Consider the following 17,477-nt stretch of genomic DNA (forward strand, 5'->3'; position numbering starts at 1 on the left):
AAAAAAGACGAAGGTAATTCTTTATAAGTTTATTTCCAGAAACTGAAGAATAAAACTCTATCAATCTGAAATAAACATAATTTGTCTTTATCAAATCATAAAAAGAAAATATGATACATTTTCCAATGCAAATCTCTAAATTAGTTCTAAAAAAATAGTTTTAAATTGTGATATTGAAACGTTTAATTTTCTAAGTGAAGCAATTCGCCTGCCTTGGCCTCCCGAAGAGCTGGGATTACAGGCGTGAGCTACTGTGGCCTGCCCCAGACCTCATTTTATAGAAAGGAAAATAATCTCATGTCCGTTGGCTCCTCCTCAAAATGGTAAGAGATTTATTCATTAGAGAGGCTATGGCTGACTTAAAACAACATTACAAGGTGTCAAAACAAACAAACTCTGGCATAACTGATCTAATGCCTAAATGACCTTTGTCTTCATTTCAGTATAATTAGCCATTTATACATAATAACAATACAAGAGTGTTGAATTTCAGCTCAGCAACAGCAATACAAAGGACAACCTAAAGAATTTACAACTAAAGAAGGATCTGGAATTAAAGAAACTACTGTCAACTTGAGAAGAGGTATTAGTCATGAGAGGAAAATACAGATTTGTGTGGACTGATGTGTAGCCAAAAAATAATGGTGGTGGGGACTTCTAAAAATCATAAAAAACTGAATTCACTATAGCATCTTTTAATTAAGGATAATATGTACTCTCTTGACAGAAGTATCACTGTGGGAAAAAAAATGATCCAACTAATGACAATCATTTCATTAATAAAATTCTTTCACAAATGTGTCAAAAGTCAATGCAATATTTTGAAACTACTTCAGGAAGTCCTACTTTCAAAATTATAAAATATGATTACCTGACTAGTTTTAAAACAAGTCTAAAATAAACATGTGGAACTTACTGCCTGTGCTTGCTTAATAAACTCAAGAATATCTTCTTTTAAAGCCTGATGAATTTTTGCTGGGCCTTTATCATCCCAAAGACAGACTGCATGCACATCCCTGCGAATATAAAGTAGGTAAACAATCATTAATAATGAAACAAGAACCAAGACAAAACTCATCTTAAGTTCTATTGTAGTACAGTTTCCATGGATCATATTAGAACCAAGCTACTGGTGTTTGAATTCACTCATATAAACCAAGTACTCTTGTAAATTGCCTCACATATACATTTGTTCCTATTTTTATTTTCTTTTGCCATCGTTTTCCTCTTTAATTCTCTGCTACTTACCACATAAAATTTAGTTGTGAAAGCATGTCTCCATCTCCCAATGTCACTCTCCAAAGTTAACTATTAGTATCTTCTTGTGCAAAAGCAACTACAAATCTTTTAAATTCTTTAACACAAGAGATATATATTCTTTTATCACTTTAATTTTAATTATTTTAAAAACTGTTTATTTTTATTTTTTAGAGACAGGGTCTCACTCTGTTGCCCAGGCTGGAGTACAGTGGCATGATCATGGCTCACTGCAGCCTCGACCTCCTGGGTTGAGGTGATTCTCCCACCTCAGTCTCCCAAGAGCTGGGACTATAGGAGAACGTCACCAAACCTGGCTCATTTTTTAAAAAAAATTTTTGTAGAGACAATCTTCCTGTGTTGTCCAGGTTAGTCTTGAACTCCTGGTTTTAAGGGATCCTACTGTCTCAGCCTCCAAAGTGCTGGAATTCCAAGTGTGAGCCACCACACCCGGTCTTGTTATATACTCTGTCACCCAGGCTGGAATGCAGTTCCACAACCACAGCTCACTGCAGTCTCAAACTCCTGGGCTCAAGAGATCCTCCCACCTCAGCCTCCTAAGTAGCTAGGACTACAAGCATGCATCTGTCTAGTTTTTTAAATTTCTGGTAGAGACAGGGTTTTGTTATGTTGCCCAGTCTGGGCTTGAACTCTGATCCTCAAGCAGTTCTCCTGCCTCAGCCTCCCAAAATGCTGGGATATGGGGCAGCCTATTTTGTCTTTTTAAAAAATTAGTCACTTAAATCACAATAAAGCAAATATCCTAGCTTCCCCACATATTATCCACTTACGCAGCAATTACCATTTCTCCTTTAAACAAAAAACAAAAACAAAAGCTATCATAAATTGATATACAAAAACTCAGAACTTATAAAACTGATGTATTTTACAAAAAGGTCCTTCATTATAGAAATATATTTAATATTAGTACAGCATGTTCAGAAAGTTAATTTATTAATTACCAAGTTGTAGGCCAGGTGTGGTGGCTCACGCTTGTAATCCAAGCACTTTGGGAGGCTGAGGTCGGCAGATCACTTGAGGTCAGGAGTTCAAGACCAGTCTGGCTAACATGGTGAAACCCCGTATCTACTAATAATACAAAAATTAGCCAGGTGTGGTGGTGCACACCTGTAATCCCAGCTACTTGAGAGGCTGAGGCATGAGAATCACTTGAACCCAGGAGACGGAAGTTGCAGTAAGCCAAGATGCCGCCATTAAAATCCAGCCTGAGTGATTGAGTGAAACTGTGTCAAAAAAATAAAAATAAAATAAAATAGCAAGTTGTAAATCAGAGAAACTTACAACAAAAGGACAGGGTCATACTGAAAAATCATTCATTCAAAAAATGTTCCTCCTGTTCCTCAGTGATTCATTCAATTTACAATGGAGTCTCTACTATAAAAAAAGTCAAATCCAAATAAAGCATCTCCAGAATTATAACATGTCAATAATCAAATTGTTTTATATTCTAATTATTTTGTTTCTTTTTTTCTTTTTTCTTTTTTTTTTTTTTTTTTTTGAGACAATGTCTCACTCTGTTGCCCAGTCTGGAGTGCAGTGGCATGAACACAGCTCACTGCAGCCTCAACTTCCTGGGCTCAAGTGATTGAGACTAGCTGAGACCACAGGTGTATGCCACCATGCCTGGCTAATTTTTTATTTTTTGTAGAGACAGGGTCTCCCTATGTTGTCTAGGCTGACTGTGAACTTCTGAACTCAAGTAATCTCCTGCCTCAGCCTCCCAAAGGGCAGGGATTATAGGCATAAGCCAGTGTGCCTGGCCTATATTCCAATTTTTAGAGACACTATTATAGCCCAAAGTTTTGTCTCCATATTAGTTTGAATGCTTTTTTCACTTGTTCAATTCAGCTTCATAATGGTATCTGGCCCAGTGCCTAGGATGATGTCAGCATACAAATATTTGTTAAATAGTAACACAAAAGGTAACACCTGACTGCTTATTATGTGCCAGATACTATTCTTTTATTTATTTATTTTTTGAAGATGAAGTTTCGCTCTTGTTGCCCAGGCTGTAGTGTAATGGCGGAATCTTGGCTCACTACGACCTCTGCCTCCAAAGTTCAAGTGATTCTCCTGCCTCAGCCTCTCCAGTAGCTGGAATTACAGGCATGTGCCACCAGCTAAGTTTTGTGTTTTTTGTAGAGAGGGAGTTTTACCATGTTAGTCAGGTTGGTCTCAAACTCCTGACCTCAGGTGATCCACCTGTCTCGGCCTCCCGAAGTGCTGGGATTACAGGCATGAGGCACTGCGACCGGCCAGATAGTATTCTAAGTTCTTTTAACTCACTTTATCTTCACAGCAACTTTAAAGTACTACTATTTTATCCTTATTTTACAGATGGGGAACTTAGGGAAAAACAATCCAAGATTATATATGTTGGAGCCAGGAAATCAGGCTCCAGAACTCACACTAAACCAAATCTACTCTCGAACCCTTCTAATCTATTAGACAAGAAGCTGAAATGATCTTCACAAAACTCAAGACACATCATATTACCCCATACTTAAATTCTTTAATGGTTTCCCAATACTCTCAGAATAAATTACAAAACAATTAATTGACTCAAGCATACCTATACAGTCTCACCTAATGACTAAAGGAATCTAGAGTTTAAAAGAAGAGACTGGGCCAGGCAAGTTGGTTTATGCCTGTAATCCTAGCACTCTTGGAGGCCAAGGCAGGAGGATCATTTGAGGCCGGAAGTTCGAGACCAGACTAGGCCACATGGCAAGCCCTCATCTATACAAAAATAAAATAAAATAATCAGCTGAACATAGTGGCACATGCCTGTAATCCTAATTTTCAGGAGGCTGATGAGGGAAGATCACTTGAACTCAGTAGTTCAAGGTTAAAGTAAGCTACAATTGTGCCACTGCACTCCAGCCTTAGTGACAGAATAACACCTGCCTCCAAACATTTTTTTTAAAAAAGAAACAGGCCGAGCATGTTGGATCATGCCTTTAATCCCAGCACTTTGGGAGGCCAAGGTGGGCAGATCACTTGCGGCCAGGGGTTTGAGACCATCCTGGCCAATATGGCAAAACCCCATCTCTACTAAAAATACAAAAATCAGCCAGATGTGGTGGTGCATGCCTGTAGCCCCAGCTACTCGGGAGGCTGAGGCAAGGAAATCACTTGAACCCAGGAAGCAGAGGTTGCAGTATGCCAAGATCATGCCTCTGAATTCCAGCCTGGGTAACAGGGAAAGATACTGTCTCAAAAAAGAAAAAAGTCCTGATACAAAAAAAGAAACTGATACATAATTTAGTATGTTACAACTATTTTACCCGTATAAACAAAAGATGGCTTAGGAACCCAAGGATAGGGTGAGGGTGAAAGTGAGAGGTAGAGAGAAAAGGGAAAGCTTTCCTGGAATAGTTGGTTCCTGAGCTTAATCTCTAAAAAAAGGAATTTGCCAGGCAAAAGTGTACAAAGATAGGAGGGAGGATATTTTATAAGAAAACGACAGTATAAGAACTGTAGGCCAGGTGCAGTGCCTCATGCCTGTAATCCCGGCACTTAGGGAAGCCAAGGCTGGTGAATCACTTGAGGCCAGGAGTTCAGGACCAGCCTGGCCAACATAGTGAAACCATCTCTACTAAAAAATACAAAAATTAGCCTGGTGTGGCGGTTCATGCCTGTAGTCCCAGCTATTCGGGAGGCTGAGGCATAAGATTGCACCACTGCACTGCTGCAGCCTGGGCAACAGAGCGAGACTCTGTCAAAAAAAAAAAAAAGAATTGCAGATGATTATGGTAATTGCAGTGAACTGTAAGCACACCGATGTGATTACCCTGTAAAGTGAAATGTAAAGTGATAAGAAAGAAATTGGGCAACCCAACCCCCTTTTATCCCTTATATTATTCACAGTCCTATTGTATTCATCATCCAAATGTCTCTCTAATGTGGACATTTCCCTCCATCACCATTACCATAGTGAGAGTCACCATCATCTTTTATTTAGTTTACTATAACAAAACTAACATGTATTAATTGTTTACTATGTGCCAGACACTCCACAATCACTCGTGTTAGTTTAAGAAGACTTTTAAGAAGCTGATGGGGCCAGGCATTGTGGCTCACACCTGTAATCCCAGTACTTTGGGAGATCAAGGCGGGTGGATCACCTGAGGTCAGGAGTTCGAGACCAGCCCTGGCCAACATGATGAAACCCTGTCTCTACTAAAAATACAAAAAATTAGCTGGGCATGGTGGCAGGTGCCTGTAACCCCAGCTACTTGGGAAGCTGAGGCAGGAGAATTGCTTGAATCCAGGAGGCAAAGGTTGCAGTGAGCCGAGATCTGTGAAGGAAAATGGAAAATGGGCTAGAAAAAGCTGGATATGGGTATGATCCCTGTAGAGGAGATAAGGAAGGAAGTCTTAGCAGTAAGAATCAGTGCAGTTCTAAGAAAGGTTGGTAAGGCTGTTGAAAAATTCTGGAACCAGTCACTCATCAGTGGAGTCCTGTGCATCTCTAAAACAAACGTATCTTTGTAACCCTGCTATACTCAATTCATTGCTGCATATATATCAGAAAGATTCAAACTGGACTTCAGTCTCACAGGGTAACAGGGAATGGTGTGGTAAAGGGGGCTGAGTTAGGTAACTCTCTAGAAATCTTACCTAAAAAAGAGTAAAACTTAGAAGTGATTTGGTGTATCTTCTCCAGCTCTCTTTTCTTAACTGCCAAGTACTTCTCTGCATTGCTGTATCAGGGAAGAATGTTCTCAAGGCACTTTTTTTTTTTTTTTTTTTGAGACGTGGCATTATGAGCTCACCATAACGTAAACCTTATGTTCTCAAAAATCCTCCTGCCTCAGCCTCCTGAGTAGCTGAGACTACAGACATGTGCTTTCTTATTTTATTTTATTTTTTCTTGAGATGGAGTCTCACTCTGTCAGCCAGGTTGGAGTGCAGTGGCGCAATCTCGGCTCACTGCAACCTCCGCTTCCCGGGTTCAAGCAATTCTCGTGCCTCAGCCGGCCAGTTAGCTGGGATTACAGGTGTGCAACACCACACCCAGCCAATTTTTATATTTTTAGTAGAGATGGGGTTTTGCCACAATGTCCAAGCTGGTATCAAACTTCTCACTTCAGGTGATACACCTGCCTCGGCCTCCCAAAGTGCTGGAATTACAGGCACAAGCCACCACACCCAGCTATGGCTAATTTTTTGTAGAGATGGAATCTTGCTGTGTTTCTCAGGCTGGTCTCGAAATCTGGCCTCAAGCAATCTTCCAGCCTCAGCCTCCCAAAGTGTTGGGATTACAGGCATGAGCCATCACATCCAGCCCCAAAGTGCTTTTAAAAGGGAACATGCTATAAAGTAAATCTTTTAAAATACTTAACTATATTAGAAAAATCTAGGAGTGGAGAAATAGGAGGGTGAGGAAATAGAAGCTTCTCAAAAGTCTTAAGGAGGCAGAGAGAAGAGACAGAAGAAGCAAGAAGTAAAAACTATTCCAAAGGTTTTGATTTCCTTGTGTAAAAGAGAAGAAACAGTGTGACCTTGATGTGATAAAATGATATGTATTTTGTTTCCAATTAGTAGGACTATCACATGCTTCTAACTAAGAGCAAGAAACATGAAGGCAACCACTAATGGAAATAAATGTCCAAATTAATAAAACCAAAGAAAGGGAAAATAAAGAAACAATAATGTCAGATCCATGATAGTTATAAAAGCAACAAAAGTAAGAATATCCAGTCATAACGTTAAACCCAAACTGAATAATCTAATCAGTTAAAAAACAGTATACCTTTTAAAAGGACAAATACTATATGATTCCATTTATATGAGTTACCTAGATAGGCAAATTCATAGACGGAAAGGAAAATGGAGGTTACCAGGAGCTAGGGGGAGGAAGGATGAGCAATTACTGTTTAATGGGTACAATAGAGCTTCTGTTTGGGATGATGAAGAGGTTTGGAGAATGGACTGTGTTGATGTTTGCATAACACTGGAATATAATTAATGCCACTGAATTGTACATTTAAAAATGGTTAAAATCGTAAATTTTATATAATCTATTTACAGCTCATATAAAATATAAGCAAAAATAATTACAAATGTAATGGCATGACACAAATACACTGGAATACTTTAACACATCCTATATCACTTAGGACACACTCAACTAAAAACCAGATTAAAGTGAATTAAGATGAATTTAACTATTAAGAGGCTGTTTTTTTTTTTTGAGACAGTCTCACTCTGTCGCCAGGCTGGAGTACAGTGGCGTGATCCTGGCTCAGTGCAATCTCCAACTCCCAGGTTGAAGTGATTCTCCTGCCTCAGCCTCCCAAGTGGCTGAGACTACAGGCATGTACCCCCATGCCTAGCTAATTTTGGTATTTTTAGTAGAGACGGGGTTTCACCATGTTTGACAGGATGGTCTTAATCTCTTGACCTAGTTATCCGCCCACCTTGGCCTTCCAACGTGCTGGGATTACAGGCATGAGCCACTGCGCCCAGCCTTTTTTTTGAGACAGATTTTTGCTCTTGTTGCCCAGCTGGAGAGCAGTGGTGCGATCTCGACTCACCGCAACCTCTGCCCCCCAGGTTCAAGTGATTCTCCTGCCTCAGCCTCCCCAGTAGCTGGGATTGCAGGCACCCACCATCACGGCCAGCTAATTTTTGTATTTTTAGTAGAGACAGGGTTTCACCATGTTGGCTAGGCTGCTCTTGAACTGCTGACCTCTGGTGATCCATCCATTAAGAGACTATTTTTCTTATATAACAAGAAGAGTAGAGGTATGCAGCTGTTGGTGTCACCAGCTCAATAGGATCTTTTCCTTTTTGTTCCGCCATCTTAGCATGTTAGTCTCTTACCCCTGTGATTATTAAGCGGGGAAAGGAAGGACAGTGCCAAGCACATTAGTATAATTCATGTGGAAAGTAAAAACTTTTCTAGAAGCCTCCCATAGACGTATTTTCCAGAATGGTATCATACAGCCACCCAGTAGCAAGGAAGACCCAAAAAGTATTAAATTATCCAGTCTTTCTAGCAGAAGGTATGCAAGGCGAAGAAAACCAGGAATGACTACTGGCTTAGCTAATGAGCAGTGTTTATCACAAAATTTCTCCATATTTTAATATCTAGTAGGAAAAAAACGACATAAAAGAATTTTAAAATACAATTAACAAGAATCATTAGAGACTATTATAAAAAAGCTATACACCAACAAATTAGAAAACAGAAGAAATGGATAAATTCCTGGGAAGATACATACAACTTACCAGGATTGAACCATAAAGAAAGAGAAAACCAGAACAGACTAATAATGAATAACGAGATTGACGCAGAAATAAAAAGTTTCCCATCAAGGAAAAGCCCCGAGCCAGGTGCAGTGGCTTGCGCCTGTGGTCCTACCTACATGGGGAGTCTGATTGGGAGGATCCCTTGAGGCCAGGAGTTCAAGACCAGCCTGAGAGTGTGTACCACCATGCTTGGCTAGCTTTTGTACTTTTTGTAGAGATGGAGTCTTCCTGTGTTGCCCAGGCTGGTCTTGAACTCCTGGGCTCCACCTGTCTCCAACTCCCAAAGTGCTGGGATCACAGGCATGAGCCACCACACCTGGTATAATATCCTTTATAATAAACTTGTAAACTAGTTTCCTATTCTGCTCCATACCTCCCAAACTGCCTGCCTGTCTACTTTATCCAGTATTTTATGAATAATGTCTCCATCTGAGACCCAGACATGAGGAGGAGTAAACCAGATGAAGTAACAGGTGAGAGCTATAAAATTAAAAAGTGAAGACTCAGAATCCAAATTCAGTTCCAATTGATACCAAAATCTGTACTCCTAACTGCTACACTGTAGACAAACTTTGGAGACAAACACACACCTTGGTTGAAAACCAATTCTATAATTTAATGTGTCCTGATTTTTGGGCAAAATATCTCATGTCTCTCAAGGTCTTTTTTCTTTTCTTTTCCTTTTTTTTTTTTTTTTTAAAAGAAAGTTTCTCACTCTGTCACCCAGGCTGGAGTACAGTGGCCTTGACCTCTCAGGCTCAGCTGATTCTCCCACCTCAGCCTCCTGAGTAGCTGGGAAACAGGCATGTGCTACCATGCCCAGCTAATTTTTTGTATTTTTTTGTAGAGACAAGGTTTTACCATGTAGCCCACCTCAGCCTCCCAAAGTGCTAGGATTACAGGTATGAGCCACCACACCCAGCCAAGATCAATTTTCTCACCTGTAAAGTACAGACAATAACTGCCTCATAGGGTAGCTGTTGAAATTTAGTAATATACTTAAAGAACTTTTTTTTTTTTAAGATCTCACAAGTTGAAAGTAGTTTATTTAATTCTGGCTTTAATTTCACAGAGCAGACTCAAACCTAACACCATGGATCTAGAGCAGCAGTTCTCAATTGAGGAAGGTATTATTCCCCTAGAAGGGTATCTGGAAACATGTGAGAATCTATGTTTTTATAATGAAGGGTAGGGAAACAGGCACAGAAGGCGTGTTCATGACTGGAGTTTATAAGAGTGAAGGACAGGCTGGGCACGGTGCCTCATGCCTGTAATCAAAGCACTTTGGGAGACCAAGGCGGGTGGATCACCTGAGGTCAGGAGTTCAAGACCACCCTGACCAACATGATGAAACCCCATCTCTACTAAGTACAATAAATCTGGGTGTAGTGGCACATGCCTGTAATCCCAGCTACTTGGGAAGCTGAGGCAGGAGAATCACTTGAGCCCAGGAGGCAGAGGTTGCAGTGAGCCCAGATTGCACCATTGAACTCCTGCCTGGGCAATAAGAGTGAAACTCCATCTCAAAAAAAAAAAAAAAAAGAAAAAAGTGAAGGACAGAAGTGATAAATATTATACAAGATGCAGAACAATCTCTTATACCACCCAAAATACCAAGAGTACTTCTACTGAGAAAGAATACAGATTACGAGAAAAGGGGTGGGAATCTCAGATAGTCAATGCAGCTTAACACCAACACATTATTAACTCAGATTTAGAAAGATATAAGCAACCTAAATGTTAATGATTAATATGGCCAAAATACGGATAAAAGTTACAAGGGTTTTAATTATTGTCAGTCTTGCAGTTTTGGTGATACACAGGAATCCCTTTACCTAAAAGGACCATACATTGAGCTGCTTTAGGTACTCCAGGGAGATGAAAATCTTTTTTATTTTTTGACATGGGGTTTCACTCTTGTTTCCCAGGCTGGAGTGGAATGACGCAATCCTGGCTCACTGCAATCTCTGCCTCCCAGGGTCAAGTGATTCTCCTGCCTCAGCCTCCTGAGTAGCTGGGATTATCGGGGCCCACCATCAAACCCAGGTAATTTATGTATTTTTTAATAGACATGGGGTTTCACCATGTTGGACAGGCTGGTCTCGAACTCCTGGCCTCAGGTAACCCACCCACCTCAGCCTCCCAAAGTGCTGGGATTACAGGTGTGAGCCACCAAGCCTGGCTGAAAGATCTTTAAAAATGACATGTTGAGGCCACCAACTATACAAAGTTATTAATGATTTCTACTTTGAAGTCCACTTTTAGTAGGGAACACCACCACTCTCTGCTCCTTTTCTCAGTCAGGAGTACTCAGAGAACAAGCACTATTCTCAATAATAAATTTTATCAACAGATTGGCAAAAACAACCTAACAGTAAAAAACCCCACCACGCCGGGCGCGGTGGCTCAAGCCTGTAATCCCAGCACTTTGGGAGGCCGAGGCGGGTGGATCACAAGGTCAAGAGATCGAGACCATCCTGGTCAACATGGTGAAACCCCGTCTCTACTAAAAATACAAAAAATTAGCTGGGCATGGTGGTGTGTGTCTGTAATCCCAGCTACTCAGGAGGCTGAGGCAGGAGAATTGCCTGAACCCAGGAGGTGGAGGTTGCAGTGAGCCGAGATCGCGCCATTGCACTCCAACCTGGGAAACATGAGTAAAACTCCATCTCAAAAAAAAAAAAAAAAAAAAAAAAAACCCCACCACACCCAACACATCATTCATAAAACAGTTTAATTGAATAATTGGCAAAAACAACCTAACAGCAAAAAAAAACCCCACCACACCCAACATATCATTCAACAAATAGTTTAATTGAATGATTTATGAAAATTATATGTACACATGAATGTAATAAAGCTTAAAAAGGCCTCAGCTATTTCTTACTGAACTTTAATTTCCCAAAGGCCAGAATTATAAGTTAATTGATAGTATGCAACAAGTCCTACATCATTTAGAAAATTAGAGTATTTTCTTAAGTGATAGAGAAAATGATTACAATAGCTCAATATGTATAGGTTATGCAATTACACATCTGTAATTCATTGATACAGTATTTTAATAGTGTGTATGTGACTGCTATCCTAAGAAAGACCTGTGTGCAAGGCTGGCCTTTGGCTAGGATGTGGCAATCTGGATTTTTGGGAGGATTCCCATCATTCCTTAACAAGGATGTTTTACGTACCTAAACTGTTTATACAAACAGTGTGACTTACGTTGAACACTCGGTTTTCTTCTGCCAGTCTTGAATTTTGGTAAGCGCCAGGCAGAAGCTGCTTATATGACTAGCTCTCAGGACAAAGTCTGGGTGCTGAGTCTCTAATTAGCTACCCTGGTAGACAATTTTTTTTTCTTTTTCTTTTCTTTCTTTCTTTTTTTTTTTTTAAAAGACAGGGTTTCACCATATTGGTCAGGCTGGTCTTGAACTCCCGACCTGAGGTGATCCGCCCACCTTGGCCTCCAAAGTGCTTGGATTACAGGCATGAGCCACCACGGCCGGCAGTAGACAATATTTTATATGTGTTGTCTCAGTGAGTTGCTGGAGGAATTAAGCTTGCTCTGTTTGACTCCTGTGGGAGAAGACATTTGGGAGTTTGCATTTTGTTAGCCTGGACTTTGCTACATGCACTTTTTCCCTTTGTTGATTTTGCTTTGCTTCCTTCACTGCTATAAGTCATAGCCGTGAATACAACTACATGGTGAGTCTTATAAATACTCCCAGTAATCACTAAGCCTAGGGGTGACCTTGGGATTGCTGACACAGCTGGTGTCAGAAGCTGGACTCATGAAGAGGGAAGCAGTAGGATGACAAACGTTTGTTGCTTGGGTGGCTATAAAATCATTCATAGTATGTAACAGCAGCTGAGCCTGTCTGTTGTGACAGGTAAAAATTATTTATGAAATTTGAAAATGGTAGCTCTAACACCAGGAGAACTGGCTCTCTCATTCCCCTCGCAGTTTCTGGCCATGCTGACTAAAGTGAGGGGAGAAAAAGCAGAGCCTGGATGACGTCTCTGTTTTTGTTTTTTCTTGCCTCCAGGTGGGAAGAGAAGAGGCCCAAAAGTTCCCAAAGGTGAGTTTTGGGTGGATCAAAAGTGTTAAGTTTATATGCTCTCTCCTCCAAATAGGAAAAAGTAATAGCAAAATCAGAGCCCAGGGCTGGAGCAAAGCTTTAGTTAAACTAGGGGAGAAACAGGAGTGGGGAGAGTGAACCACTTCAGCTGTTTTTTCAGCCTAGCTGCTGCTGCTGCAGTCCCTCCCTATATCTATACCTTGCATTCCAGTCAGGATCTCCCAGCAGCTGTAATGTTACTCTTATAAACACTGAATTTACTACTAGAAGTTTGATTAAATTTAAAGTAAGGATGGCCAGGCACGGTGGCTCATATCTGTAATCCCAACACTTTGGGAGGCCGAGGTGGGCAGATCACTTGAGATCAAGAGTTTGAGACCAGCCTGGCCAACATGGTAAAACCCCATCTCTACTAAAAATATAAAAATTAGCCGTGTGCAGTGGTGGGTACCTGTAGTCCAGCTACTCAAGAGGCGAGGCAGGAGTCGCTTGAACCCAGGAGGTGGAGGATGCAGTAAACCGAGATTGTGCCACTGCACTCCAGCCTGGTCAACAGAGGAAGACTCCATCTCAATCAATCAATCAATCAATCAATCAATAAGGTAAAAACATGGTAGGGGGTTAAGAGATGACTTTGTACTTTGCAGCTATTGCATCTAGATGTATAATCAAAAATGACATAATATGTAATATGCTGCTAGTCATTTCATAAATGCTAGAGGGATTGTTCCAATCAGGAAAAGTTAGTGAGACAAAACTTCCTGTTTTTTTTTTCTGCTGAAGAGACTGGAATTTCAACTCTTTGAGTCTTAGGAACAGAGTAAACTCTTCACAATGGACAATATTTACTATGGTTTTTTTTTTTTTTTTTTTTTCACTCAGAAAATGATTTGGTTCCAATGCATACTATGTTTTTTTAACTACTGCTGCCTCTGGAAAAAGAGAGACAACATGAAAACAAAGGAAATCTCCAGATGGAAGAAATACACTTTAGGAATTTTAAATGCAGTTTTTCATTGCTATTGAATCTTTGTGAAATTAGATGTCTGACCCTTAGAAGTCTGATGATTTTCCAGGCTGATATGCATATTTTTGAGGGGATCGATTTGGATTGTAAGACTGACAAGGTAAAATAGGACTTTGGATAGTCTTGCTGATCACTTGGACTTGAAATATGACTGTGAGCCTGAAGTATATTGGCTTTGCTGCTGTCAAAGACAAGACACTAACTTTTTTGGAATCCTGAAATCACAGATCTCAATTACCTGACACTCTGCTACTGGGCTATTTCAACCTTAACACATGCTGTGCTGAACTGAAAGCAGGCACATACTCAATAAACAGGACTTTGCCTGAAATACTTTTTCTGGTTTTTTTTTTTTTTTTTGAGACAGGGTCTTGCTCTGTCACTCAGTCTGGAATGCAGTGGTGTGATCATAGCTTCCTGCAGTCTCAATGCAGCAAGCAATCTGCTTGAGGGTTCAAGCAATCCTCTCACCTCAGCTCCCAATTAAATGGGACTACAGGTGTATGCCACCACATGGGGATTTTTTTGTTTGTTTTTTTTTAGAGAGAGCACTCACAGATATCCAAAGAAAAAGGCTTATTCTCTGATGGGACTACCCAAAATCAAGCTGCTGATTAGTCTTATCTATCTAATATGGAGACTAAAAGTATTCTCAACTGGTGTTTCCTACCAAAAGCTTTAAGTTGGGAGAGGGCACATCACAAAAAGAGTGTAGCCCCGTTGCCCACTTCTTACAGGTTAGATTTTGACCCCTTCTTGAGATGTTTCACTGCTACTGACTTGTGTTTGCGTTTCTAGATTGGTTACAGTTTGCAACAATAGATTTAATAGCCTGCCTCTATTTCTCTCTTTCCCTCCTGGTACACACACACCTTAGTAAGTCTGTTTGGTTATTAAACACAGCTATCCCCAGAAAGGAACTGATCTTTTCTAGGTTACTCACTAGACAAATGATCAGGACAAAAGGGGTGGGAGATAACATAAGCCCATTTTGAAAAGTTTCAAAAATTCAGGATTTCATCCTGATCAATTCCTAAATATAATATGTCTAATTAAGTTGTATAAAAATGTTTTTCAGTAAAAAACATCTTTTGTCCCTCATGCAGACCTGGATAATTGAGAAGGCATGAGATTTTCATTACTGAAAGGGATACACTGATTTTATAAGGAAGAGAAAACAAAACCTAGCATCTGAGAAGGGATAGGAGAGGAGGACGTTAATGATTTTTGCTTTTCACAACTATTCCTGAAAGCTTTCCCACATTTCCTAAAGGGAATCTCTCAGGGTTGCCTTTCCAAGCTGCCACGAGTCCTTTTAATTCAAACCGACTGCTGAACTTAAAATCATACCTAACAGCACCAACTACGAGATAGCAAGGAACAGCCTCAGCTTCTGCACTTTTCATGTAGAACACCTCCTGTTTGGAACTAACTGCTTTCAGGCAGTCCTGCTGAAACCAAGGCCTGAACTGAATTGTAAGTCAACTACACTGAACTGGGAACCCCAGAATAAAAGGCCCCATGGTGGGAGGTCACAGCGTGGGCCTTGTTAACCTGTACCACCTAATATTTTGCTTGGGGTAACTTAACAATTTTAAACATGTTTCCAGGAGTACTACATGAGCCCTCTGCGATTGTCAGTGTATGTATCCTAGCATGGCACTGTCTCAATCCTGGAAGGCTTTCAGGTCTGCTTCAACTTACTGTCCTGAGTTGTGCTGTACCTGAGTTGACAGTTGTGCCTGAGTTGACCGTGTTAAAAATGGCCCATACAGAAACTGAAAGAGAAAGCCACATGGTTTTCTAAGATAAACCTTATGATCTATGGTGTTTGTTTTAACTGGCTAAATTCAGGACCCCTAAAAAGGGATAACTGGCCAGGCATGGTGGCTCATGCCTATAATCCCAGGACTTTGGGAGGCCGAGGCAGGCAGATTACCTGAGGTCAGGAGTTTGAGACCAACCTGGATAACATGGCGAAATCCTGTCTCTACTAAAAATACAAAGATCAGTTGGGCATGGTGGCACATGCTTGTAAGCCCAGCTACTCAGGAGGCTGAGGCATGAGAATCACTTGAACCCGGGAAACAGAGGTTGCAGGGAGCCAAGATGGTGCCCCTGCACTCCAGCCTGGGAAACAGCAAGACTCCATCTCAAAAAAAATAAAAATAAAAATAAAAGATAACTGAGATAAATACTACAGGTTGGTCTTGCCCTGCTACACAGGGGCCTGCAGACATAATTTTGCTGTAAAAATATTTTGGCCAACAGCAAAACATTAAACCAGTACCCCTGAGACTGCATCCCCTAGAAATGCCTGCTTGTAAGACTAGTCCTTGGCTGGCACCTGAGAAATTGAATGGTCAACAGTTTCCTACACTTAAATAAAACTTTCCTGAAATAACAGTGGCTCACTGTACCTAAACTGTTTATACAAATACTATGGTTTACGCTCATTTTGGTACACATTGGGAGAGACTGCCTGTGTGACCAATCTCCATAAAAACCCTGAGTACTGAGTCTCTAATAAGCTTCTCTGGTAGACAACATATCACATGTTGTCAATCACTGCTGGAAAAATTGTGTCCTGTGTGACTCCCCTGGGAAGGGATTCTTCTTGGAAGCTTGTGCTTGCTTCTTCCTGCACTTCATGCCATGCACCTTTTCCCTTTGCTGATTTTGCTTGGGATCCTGTCACTGTAATGACTCATAGCTCTGAGTATGAATGTACGTTCAGTCCTGTGAGCCCTCTAGCAAATCATCATACCTGGGAGAGGTCTTGGAGACCCTCAACATAACTAGTAATACTTTTTAACAGGTAAACAGACCAATCTAGAGTTACACATTCCATCTGGGTGTAGAAAGACATCACCAAAATTTCCTGTATGTTAGCAAACAGAATTAGTGGGGTACTTACGAAAACAGATCGAACCACTGCTGTTTTGTAACAGATTCCTGGCGTAAAAGCTTCAAAACAATCGGGCGCATAAAATCCCATTTGTCTTCAAACTGAAGAGAACCTTTATTCTTGGAAAAAAAAAAAAAAAAAAAAAAAGATTAATGCAGTCAAATAAAAAGTATCCTGTAATTTTCATAAGACAGCTAGAGAAATGAAGTGCTCAAATTTAAATGAACCAGTTTTCCATAATGGAATCCCTACAAGCTTAATCTGGTATTGAGGAGTCACAGGAAGATAATCATAAAAGAGAAAAATTAATTGTACAAAAGTATGTAGTGAAGAATTTGGCCTTATCCAAAGAGACAGTCTGGTCTTTCCTCCTGACTTCTAGTAGGTAATCTCTGGACACTTAGAAAGTTAGGTTTAATAAGTGTGTCTTTGTCTGGGAAGCCTTGGGTCATTCTGGATAGGCTAACAATGCAATTCAGGGAGGGGACTGCCCACACCTGTATAATCCTAGGTGAAGGCTGACCAATCAGAAAGATGGAACAATGTAACTTGAGATAGGGGTTTTGGGACGCACAAGGTCAGTTAACATGGAGACCGAAATTATCCTCGTGAGCAATTAATCAGTCACGCCTATGTGAATAAGCTCCATAAAAACTCAAGAGTAAAGGTTGGGTGAGCTTCCCTATTTGGCGATATTCATGCATACTGTCACACATTGATGCCAGGAGAGAAATGTGTTCTGACCACATGGGGAGAAGGCAAGAGAAGCTCTGTATTTGGAACCCTCCTAAGCTCCACCTTATCAGTCTCTTTCTTTCCGAATCCTTTCCCTACAACAAATCATAAATATGGGTACAACAGCTTTCACTAAATGCTGTGAGCCTTTCTAATCAATCATCAAACCTGAGCGTTTTGGGAATCCACCAAACTT

At 40.6% G+C, this 17,477-nt stretch overlaps 1 protein-coding gene across 2 annotated transcripts in view; it reads right to left on the bottom strand.

The window, feature by feature from the left end:
* The window catches only part of CUL5 (cullin 5), a 107,877-nt gene that overhangs the window by 65,307 nt on the left and 25,093 nt on the right, over positions 1-17,477 (bottom strand). For both annotated transcript variants that reach the window (XM_032285683.1, XM_032285684.1), the window contains exons 2-3: positions 16,556-16,665; positions 917-1,016 (exon numbers count right to left, since the gene is read on the bottom strand). In XM_032285683.1, coding sequence (XP_032141574.1) covers positions 917-1,016; positions 16,556-16,665 — 210 coding nt within the window. The remainder of the gene's footprint in view (positions 1-916; positions 1,017-16,555; positions 16,666-17,477) is intronic.

The sequence above is a fragment of the Sapajus apella genome, unplaced genomic scaffold (assembly GCF_009761245.1).
Source record: "Sapajus apella isolate SASKATOON/1434 unplaced genomic scaffold, GSC_monkey_1.0 scaffold16, whole genome shotgun sequence".
In the NCBI taxonomy this organism is placed as follows: Eukaryota; Metazoa; Chordata; class Mammalia; order Primates; family Cebidae; genus Sapajus; species Sapajus apella.